Source organism: Nematolebias whitei, chromosome 20 (assembly GCF_014905685.2).
Source record: "Nematolebias whitei isolate Nwh7 chromosome 20, NemWhi1, whole genome shotgun sequence".
Classification (NCBI taxonomy): Eukaryota; Metazoa; Chordata; class Actinopteri; order Cyprinodontiformes; family Rivulidae; genus Nematolebias; species Nematolebias whitei.
The window spans coordinates 19,428,611-19,439,697 of NC_056517.1; the positions used below are offsets into that span (position 1 = coordinate 19,428,611).

General features: G+C 42.8%; 1 protein-coding gene across 1 annotated transcript in view; it reads left to right on the top strand.

Annotated features, from left to right (window-relative positions):
• The window catches only part of odad2 (outer dynein arm docking complex subunit 2), a 394,037-nt gene extending 384,817 nt beyond the window's left edge, over positions 1-9,220 (top strand). Inside the window, 1 exon segment of the mRNA XM_037694246.1 lies at positions 9,104-9,220. Within this exon segment, the coding sequence (XP_037550174.1) occupies positions 9,104-9,220 (117 nt within the window).
• Positions 9,221-11,087: the final 1,867 nt, after the last annotated feature.

Here is an 11,087-nt window from a genome sequence, read left to right on the forward strand (position 1 = left end):
AGGAAGTCTCTTGGATGAGAGACGAAACGTTTCTAGAATTTTTTTTTCTTTGTTTTGCTTTTGTTTTTTTGAATGTCCAGAGGACCAGATTGAACTTTTTTGGATAAAATCTTTGATGTTGACATAAAAGGTTCAGTCAGAGAGGTAGGATCTAAACCTTTTGAGGGCTGACCCTGTGATTCCCACCCACTCAAACGACAAAGGTGGAACCAGATGGCTTCATGTTGCTCATTACCTGCTCTAGAGAAGACAGGGAGATGGGATCAAACTGGCCTCAAACAGCTACGCATTGAGATGTGATGGAAGGATCATGAGCTGGTGGAGAAATGAGTGCCCGGGTGTTCGCAACTTTTTCTAAAAAGAAATGGAGGAAGTTTTCACACAGCTCAGTTGAGGCTTCCAGAGGTGAAGGTTCACTGACATGTAGAACCGAGTTTAGAGCAGAAAAAAGAACTTGGGGGTTGTGAGAGTTTGAGGCAAATATGTCAGAAAAGTATTTAGATTTAGCAGCTTTAAATGCTTTCTGATAACTATGCCAACTCTCCTTTAGCATTTGAAAAGAAACCTGCAACCGGTCTTTCCTCCACCTGCGCTCTGCTTTCTTACATTGCTGTCTAAAGGCTTGAGTGACGTCATTAAGCCACGGCTCTGATCTAGGTTTCTAAGTAGGCCATTAACCATTTCACTGCCGCACGTTTCACAGATGCTTATAACTCTGAAATTATCATTCAGCCACCGGTGTTTCTCACTACCACAGAGGTGCTGACATCCCAGTTCAACTCTGTCTGCTTAAAGACTCTGGATCATGTTGCTGCTGTTAAAACTAGAAAATCAAAACTCAGAGGAGAACCGTGGCTGAGTGACGTCACCAAGGCCGTTAGGCAGCAGTGCAGAAGGGCGGAGCGCAAATGGATGAAAGACAGGCTGCAGGTCTCTTTTCAAATACTTAAAGAGAGTTGGCGCTGTTATCAGAAAGCAGTAAAAGCTGCTAATCCAAATACTTTTCTGATATCATTACCTCAAACTCTCACAACCCACGTGTCCTCTTCTCTACCCTAAATTCTGTTCTCCACCTCACTGAACCATCACATCTGGAAGCTTCGACTGAGCTGTGCGAGAACTTCTTACATTTCTTTTTGGAAAAAATTGCGACCACCAGGGCTCTCATTCCCCTTCCAACTCATAACCCATCCATCCCACCTCAATCTGTAGCTCTATTTGACCATTTTGAACCCATCACTATCTTCTCTAGAGAAGGTCATGTGCAACTTGAAACCTTCTGGTTCCCCCTTTGATGTGGCCCCCCCTCGACTACTAAAGGAGGTTTTTCCTACTCTAAGTCCGTCCATTCTGGTTATAGTAAACAGTAGTTTATCCATTGGTGTGGTGCCAAAAACCTTTAAACATACTTCTGTCCAGCCTCTCCTGAAAAAAAACAAACCTTGACCCCTCAGTCGTTTCCAACTTCCGGCCTGTCTCCAAATTCCCATTTGTTTCTAAAATACTGGAGAAAACAGTTGATTCCCAGTTGAAGTGCTTCCTGGAGGATCACACCATCTTAGAGCTATTCCAATCTGGCTTTAAACCTCTCCACAGCACTGAAACTGCCCTATTGAAGGTTTTTAATGACATCTTTAGATCCACAGATACCGGTGATTCTGTGTTGCTTGTCCTATTGGACCTCACAGCCGCCTTTGACACCATCGACCATGAGATCCTCATTGCCAGGTTGGAGCAGTGGGTGGGCATCACAGGGTCAGCCCTCAATTGGTTCAGATCCTACCTCACTGACAGATCCTTTTGTGTCTCCATCAAGGATTTTAGTTCTGCAGCGACAGAGCTTAAATGGGGGGTTCTGCAGGGGTCCATCCTAGGTCCCCTCCTATTCTCTCTATACCTGCTGCCACTTGGTGCTATTTTCCAGAAACACAACATACCATTTCACTTCTACGCCGACGACTGTCAAATTTACTTCCCCCTAAGACACAATGGTACATGTTCTATTAAACCTCTGCTTGACTGCCTGGCTGACATCAGAGACTGGATGGCTTTAAATTCCTTAAGTTTCAATGAGAAGAAGTCTGAAGTCACGTTGTTCCCTCCCAATGACACGATCGTCAACCACTACATCTACCTTTCCACTCTAGCCCTGTTAGAGAATCAGAGTCACAAATCTGGGAGTGATAATGGATCCTTTCATGAAACTTAACAGTCAGGTAAACATGATTGTTAAATCGTGTTTTTTCCAACCGAGTCGACTGTCTAAGATGAAGTCCTTACTGTAAGGATGGTACTTTTCTGTGGCCCGGTTTGTGTCTGTTTCCCTCGTGCTCCCTCATTGATGTTGTTCCCTCCCAAGACACGATCACAAACCACTGTATTGACCTCTCCGCTCTAACCCTGTCAGAAAAACAAAGAATCATTAATCTGGGAGTGATAATGGACCCTTCTCTGAAACTTAACAGTCACGTAAACATGATTGTTAAATCATGTTTCTTCCAACTGAGGCGGCTGTCTAAACTGAAGCCCATATTGTCCAAAAATAACCTGGAGACAGTAATACATGCATTCATTACATCTAGGCTTGATTACTGCAATTCACTCCTGTTTGGTATCAGTCAGACCTCCATTGCACGACTATAACTGGTCCAGAATGCAGCAGCCCGATTTTTAACCAGTACAGGCAAAAGAGAGCACATTACACCAGTTTTGGCCTCACTGCACTGGCTACCGGTTCACCTTCGAGTCCAGTTCAAAATACTCCTGTATGTCTACAAATCACTGAACAGTGTGCGCCCCCCATCTCTCCGATTTGCTACAACCGTATGTCCCAACACGCTCCCTGAGGTCAGCAGACCAGTTGCTCCTCACAGTTCCAGGAACTCATCTTAAGCGCAGAGGTGACAGGGCCTTCTCTGTAGCAGGACCAAGACTTTGGAACGAGTTACCTCTGCTTGTCAGCCTGGCCCCCTCCCTCTTGGTCTTCAAGTCCCATTTAAAAACTCACTACTATTTAGTAACTTTCAACACCAGAGGATCTGTGTTTTGAACCTGTACGCTCCACAGTAGTTTGTCGTCATATTTATTATCTGCATCGATTTTATGTCTATATTTTTGATTTACTTCATTTTGTATATTGCTTCGTGTGTTGTCTGTTTTTCTGTCTGTACAGCACTTTGGTTGGTCTTGTAGCTGTTTTAAGTGCTCTATAAATAAAATGGTATGGTATGGTAAGTTTAATTTTTCTGGTTTTAATGGGAGCAACACAGTCCAGAACATTTAAACAGACAGAGTTGAACTGAGAGGTTAGCTCCTCAGTGGTAAGAGACACAAGTAGCTGTTCGATCCTCTTAGAGTTAAAAGCTTAAGTAAAACGAGCAGCAGTGAAACGGTTAATGGTGCGGGTGGTACGTGCTGGAGCGCACAGCTTAGCAGTAGGACAAGGAGGGGTGAGATCAAACAATACATGCAGGTGGTCTGAAAAAACATTGTCGCCGATTTCCAAATTACAAACAGCGACATCACATGTTTAAACGAGGTCCAGTGTGTGTCCGTGTTCTTGGGTCAGACGGTTTACCTGCTGAGTTACCGTTGGGTGGGACTGTTAACCTGCTGAGTCCAATAAATCTAGAAAGTCCTTCACTAATGGCTTCTCCTGACAACAAACATGAATATTAAAGTCCCCAGTGATTAAAACGTGATCGTATGTCAGTGTGAAATCAGCCAGAAAATCAGAGAATTCACTTATGAAGTCCTTGGATTGAAGGGGCGGTAAACGAGTGCACACAGAACTGAAGGAGAATGTCTGAGTTCAAAGACTCTCAGCTCAAAGCTGGAGCAGGACATCGTTTTCCGTTAACTGTTTACAGGCAAAGTTTGGTTTAAAGACTGTTAATAATCCACCACCGCGCTGGCCTGATGGCCTCGGGGCATTAAACACAGACAGTCCAGAGGTGTAATTCCACCAAGGCGCTGGACTCACCAATAGACAACCAATACTCCGTGACGCAGAGAAAATCCAACTGCTTATCTTTTAAAATGTCATTGAGCATAAGTCTTGTTGGAAACAGACCTTGCATTGATTAAACACATCCTGATCGGGTTCAACGCAGACAGCTGTGGTGGGGGGAGCACACGCCAACGGCCACAGATTTTGAAGAACAGCACCTCCTGGTCTTGGCTTGTGCGCCACGCAGGTAAACAACTCCAATTGTTTACATGGACTGAGCGCGTGGGTAGCTGGCCAGCAACCAGGCCCCTGGAGCACCACGGGTCAGAGAGGCGATGATCAGATCTAGAGCGAGCCCCATAACTCTTGACAGAATAATCCACACGGTGTCTTAGTTTCACCAAAACCCCCACACGCTTCCCACGACGTCTGCGACATTTCCTCCAGGGAGAAAGGCCAGGGTCACGTAAAAAGAATGACTGATGGAGGAGAGTACTGACAGTTGTACAAAAACTCCGCAGGCATTTCAGAAAAATCTACGGAGCTACAAAAGTGGCCGACGATTATACTGCAAGTATGCTTTGGTACACTGCACAAAGCATTATAAAAATAACAAAAATAGAAGGAAAACAGAGAGCGAGGGATGGCAAGCCCTACACACTGGCATCATCTTGGAAAAACAAAATCATGGGGGTTACCTTCCAGCGGCCCCCCGCGGAAGGTGAAAATCCGCAAAGTAGCGGCGTTATAGTTATTTTATTATTTCTATATATTTAAGGCTTTATAAACCCTTCTCACACTCTTAATAACCTTTCCCACTCTCATATAAACACTTCATATGCTCTTAAACACTTTGGCGATCGTGATGAAGATGATGTTGATGAGATGAATGTTCAGTAGTGCACAGCATGTACAGTACACACAATATAAAAAACTGGGTTTAAACAACCCATGATATAGTGAAGCCGCAAAAAATGAACTGCAGTATAGTGAGGGACTACTGTACAATATAATCGTCAATTTCTAAAAAAGTTAAGTCAGGTCCTTTGGACAGGTTCAAAAAACAAATTAATATTAGTAACGTTTTGTCTTTCATCCAAGCTGTCTTATAAATAACACCTTCTCATAGTGGACTAGCTGTTCACATAATTGATCCACAATGAGAAGGTGTTATTTAAAAGACTGAGCTTAGTACAGCTCCTCAGACTGAAGAAGCCTTTCGGATGAAAGACGAAACATTTCTGCACTTATTAGTCTCATTAGAATGATTTGTTTAATTAGCTTTGTAAAGATATAGTAGAGTGCTGTATGAATGGGTAAATGAGGGCACAGATTGTACTGTAAAGCGTTTTGAGTGTCTTCATAAGATAGAAAGACGCTATATAAGTACAGTCCATTTACAATTTTTTTTATTTTTTGAACCCATTCAGAGGACCTGACTTAACTTTTTTAGATTTCTCTACCTGGATTATTGAGCATGCATCAGGATAATCATCAATTTATTTTGATTTTTAAGCATAGTGAACATTTCAAAATGTCTCTGATGCTTATATTTGAATAAATGTACAACAAACTTTGTACAATAGTTGGCTTTGTATTAAAAACTTGTTATAGAATTTATAAAACAGTCAAAGGAAGATATGCTCAAGTATCTTGTAAGCAGGGAGACAACACATTGGCAGACTGTTACGACTGCTGTCGTAAGTTGAATATGTTGGAGGGTTCAAAGCCCTAATTGTGCCAATTAGTGTCCAGGTGTGTGGCTGGAGGAAGACACTGCTGAATGGAGCTGGGATTGGCTGCCTGCCTGGAGGTGCTGTATAAGAGGAGCTGAGTTGGCGATGACTTTGGCTTTCCATCTACTCTGCGTGTCCCAACCAGCCACAGCTGACCTGTTGTTCGTCATTATATAAATTAGTATAGTTTTGTAAAGAGTTCTTGTAGGGGTAAGCTGCCATTTTAGTTAAGAGCTTTTTTTCTCCTGTTTTTGTTAGTTTAGGTCAGGTAAGAGACCTGTATTTTGGTTATTTTTGATTTGTTAGGGAAGTGGTTAAAAATAGGAATTTGTTCGTTATGTTTATTATTTTGGCCTGAGGCTCACCCTGAAGTCTGTTAAGACTCCAATGTATGTATATCATCGTTCATTCACTTTGTAAATAAACACTGTTAACCTTTTCATCTGACTCCATGGCTGCTTGAGGTGTGCAGAGGGTGGAAACGCCCACTTTTAATTACAACCCGTCGCAACAATCCTTTTTGCCAGTTGTAACGAGACAGTCACATGTCAGGGAAACACAAAAGTGGGTTCAGAATTTGTCCAACAGACAGCTCACCCAGCCGGAGACAGAGATCATTGCCAGGTGGACTGAACTTTGCAATTGTGCCAAGAAGAATTCCTCTGGTGGAGATGATCACAGCCACAGAATCAGACACCCACAACAAAAAAATTAGTTATCCGAGTAGATTAGAGACATACCTTGGTCTGTGTTTAAATCATGAGTCTTTAACTGTGCATCTAAACCTCCACTCCAGGAATGTGTTGGATTCTGCAATTAAAATGTGACATTGTCTACATAAATAAAACTTAAATTACGGTGTGGCAACTGGACACCTAAACAAACATTTGCAACCTACATGTAAAGCTCAGTTAAGAACTGGAGGTATGCTTGTACAGTACTTCATCCGCATGGTGTTTCCCCCAACATCATAAAGACGAACTGTGCAGTCCCAATAGGAGACCAGGAGGTATTCGGAATTGGCCTAACTGAACTTGACAGCAGAAATCCCATCCTCTGGTCCCTGGTTCAGCTTGTATTCATTTGAGCCTGTCATCTGAAGAAAAGGAAACAAAATCATATTTGGCTTAAGTTTATTTTAGCAAAAATCAACCTGATCTTATTTACCAAGCTTGACTGCATATAATTAGCAAAATTACATTTACAATGTCTTGATATTAGAACAAAATACACTATATCAAGGTCAAAGAATTATAATACATACAAAGACAAACATCTAAAATAAATACAAACTTTGGATTTTAGTTACAGAAAAATGAAATACCAATAACATAAAATGCAGTTTGCAGTAATTGCAACTAAATAATATAATAATGGCAGCCAAATATGTTTTTTTTAGACTTAGTGACTATAAACATTGACAGAAAACCTGATAAGGTTTTCCAGCTACAATTATGTAAAAGACAGTAGCCCTCTTTAAATTAGGATCAAATGTGATAATTACCATAAAAAACTTGGGGATTTCAAACAACTAAAAGCTAACACATACAAATTTCTTTGGAAAAAATAGCCTTGAAAGAGTCTGAATGTTTATGATTTGCTTGTGGAGCCTTAGCTTCAATCAACTTTATTTAAAACAAGAAAATGGACATTGAACATTCAGTCACAACCAGATATTGCACTGAGCACAACTGCTTGCTAACACTAAGCATGATAAAAACGGCTACAAGTTGTGGGATTAGCTTACTTATTGCCATTGTTTGACGTCGTACGACCGTAAACTTCTGTGATAAATCCACAACGTAAAAGATTTTTCCTCGGTATGTGATGAAATATGCAGTATAAAGCTTGGAAAGCTAGAAACCAAGGGGGTTGCTTGTAGCTACTTAGCTCCTTCAAACATCTGCACCGACACTCTAGATGAAGCTGATTGGCTGGAATGAAAGTTTGTCTGTTCATTGGTTGAATTTTTTTTTACCTCGTCGTATACTTCCGTTGTTGCTACACAAATCACGTGACAAAGGTCTGTTTTGACTGGGTATGGGGAGTGTTCCTTCCTCTGCACTCATTTCATGCACTGCATACAGACAGACTGTTATGGAAGTGTGTCCAGTAACGTATCATGGGGCACTTTTAAGTGGTTATACAGAAATTCCCACGCATTTTTAGTGGTTATACACCGTATACTCGCGTATCACGTAAACTACATCATTACCCCCCCTCCCCTGAGAACTTTGGTGAATGCTTATCAGAGCTGTACTGGTGACAATTTAACATCTTATCAGGACTGTGGTGCTATCTGGAAGTGCTTCATGGACAAATCTTACTGTCTTGTCAGCAAATGCATATGTAATGTGTCTATAAATGTGCTTGCTGGTAGAGTTTTTTTTAATGTCTTAAATCGTGTACTGATAAGGACAAGGTGTGAAAAGATCTTTTTTTAATACCACTATCCTATCCTCATAGTCTTTCGCCTTTTCTATCTAAAGAATAAGGGGCCATGGTCTTAGGAGCTGCAGCCTCGTGCAGTCCGCCCATCTTTCGGATGACTGTACTGAATATGATCTCGCTGTACTTTGGTGCAATTATAATAAAGGTTATTCTGATTCTAATCCTGATTCATTTCCTTTCTGCTGTCGACAATAAATTTAAATCTGAATTACACTTTTTAAATGGTAAAATGTCTGGATTGAGTTTATATGTCAATAAATTTGAGTCTAAATTGGATTCTACTGAATTGAAAAAAGTCCATGCTCAATAATCCAGGTATATAATCCAACAATTTGTTGGGTCTACTGAATTGAGTTTTACTTGGATCACATTAGAATGAACAGCTGCTCTTTAGTACAGAGCCTTGAGATTACTTTAGATTTGAACTGCTGTGGTGAACTAAATTTATTTTTCTTTAAAGATCCTCTTTAAATACAGTAGTTCATTTTGTTTCCACACAACCCTGGCTTGTTAGCGACTCAGTCCTTAGGGGCGGCTGTGGCTGAGTGGTTAGAGCAGTCATCATCCAATGTGAGAGTTGGGGGTTCAAATCCACCAGCAGTCACATGCTGAAGTGTCACTGGACAACACACTGAACCCCTCATAGTCTCTGATGTGTGTCCCATCAGTGTATGAATGTGATCTAAAGCACTGATTAGTCTCTTTAGAATGATTTGTTCAATTAGCTTTGTAGAGATCTAGTAGAGTGCTGTATGAATGGGTAAATGAGGACACGGATTGTAATGTAAAGTGCTTTGAGTATCTTGAAATACGATAGAAAGGCGCTATATAAGTACAGTCCATTTACCATATGTGAAGCTGCAACAAGATTTACTTTCTAAAGTAGTTTGTCCTCATTCAAAAAGAACTATTGATGTTTGGGATTTTGTTCTGCTATCAGTAACCTCTGTTCTTTTCATTCCCACAGCCACTGATCCGCCTCATGTGCTCTGATGACAAGGAGATGCAGGTATTTGCAGCAGGATGTGTGCGAAACATCCGACTACTGGCCCTGGCCAATAAGAAGGCTTGCTGGTACAAATGATATCCTCTGCACTGAACAAAGAATTTGTTGACTGAACTTAACCCAATTTCATGTATTTGCTTTTTTCTAAGAAGTTATGTCATTTTAAAGTGTCAAGTTGTAACACTTGTTAATTAATAAATGAAAATTTCAGTGAACTGACTAAACATTCTTTGGCTGTAAAATGTAAGTAAACTCAAGAGAAGTCAAACAAAGTTGCTTCAAATGTTTTCAGACTTTATAAAGTTTGTATGTTATGTCAGAACACCAAATCACCAAATTAAGTTCTTCATATTTTCAGTTCAATTCATTCATCCATCCATCCATCCATTTTCTTCCACTTATCTGGGTTGGGTCGCGGGCCTAGCAGCCTAAGTGGGGAGGCCCAAACTTCCCTCTCCCCAGCCACTTGGGCCAGCTCCTCCAGGGGAATCTCAAGGTGTTCCCAGGCCAGCCGAGAAACATAGTCCTTCCAGCATGTTCTGGGTATTCCTCTGGGTCTCCTCTGGGTGGGACACGCCCAGAACACCTCACCAGGGATGCATCCAGGAGGCATCCTAACCAGATGCCCGAGCCACCTCAACTGACTCCTCTCGATGTGGAGAAGCAGCAGCTCTACTCTGAGTCCCTCCCGGACGACCGAGCTTCTCACCCTTCTCGCCCAGACACCCTGCGGAGAAAACTCATTTTGGCCCCCTCTATCTGTGATCTCATTCTTTCGGTCACAACCCAAAGCTCATGACCATAGATTAGGGTAGGACCATAGATCGACCGGTAAATTGAGAGCTTCACCTTTTGACTCAGCTCTCCCTTCACTATGACAGACTAGTGCAGCGCCCGCTTCACTGCCGTCGCTGCACCTATCCACCTATCGATCTCCTGTTCCATTTTTCCCTCATTCGTGAACAAGACCCCAAGATACTTAAACTCATCCACTTGGGGTAGGACCTCCTCCCCAACCCGGAGAGGGCACTCGACCCTTTTCTGGCTCAAGACCATGGCCTCAAATTTGGAGGAACTGACCCTCATCCCTACCGCATCACACTCGGCTGCGAACTGCTCCAGCGAAAGCGAAAGCTGCTGATCACGACCTGATGAAGCCAATTAGAACACATTATCTGCAAAAAGCAGAGAAGAAATAAAAGTTATGAACAGAATCGGTGACAAAGGGCAACCTTGGCTGAGTCCAACTCTCACCGGGAACGAGCCCAACTTACTGCCGGCAATGTAGACCAAGCTCTGATACCGGTCATACAGGGACCTAACAGCCCGTATCAAAGGGCCTGGTACCCCATACTCCCGGAGTACCCCCCACAGGATTTCCCAAGGGATGCAGTCGAACACCTTCTCCAAGTCCACAAAGCACATATAGACTAGTTGGGCAAACTCCTACATATCCTCCAGGACCCTGCTGAGTGTGTAGAGCTGGTCCTGTGTTCCACAACCAAGACAAAAACCGCACTGTTCCTCCTGAATCCGAGGTTCGACTATCCAATGGACCCTCCTCTCCAGAACCCCCGAATAGACCTTACCAGGGAGGCTTAAGAGCGTGATCCCTCTGCAGTTGGAACACACTCTACGGTCCCCCTGTTTGAATAGGGGGACCACCACTCTGGTCTGCAAATCCAGGGGAACTGCCCCCTATGTCCACGCAATGTTACAGAGTCGTGTAAGCCAACACAACCCCACAACATCCAGAGCCCTAATGCAAATCTCATCTACCCCTGGGACCCTGCTACCGAGGAGCTTTTTAACCACCTTAGTGACCTCAGCACCAGAGATTGGAGGGCCCGACCCAGAGTCCCCAGGCTCCGCTTCCTTAGTGGAAGACGTGCTGGTGGGATTGAGGAGGTCGTCAAAGTATTCCGCCCACCGACCCACAACATCC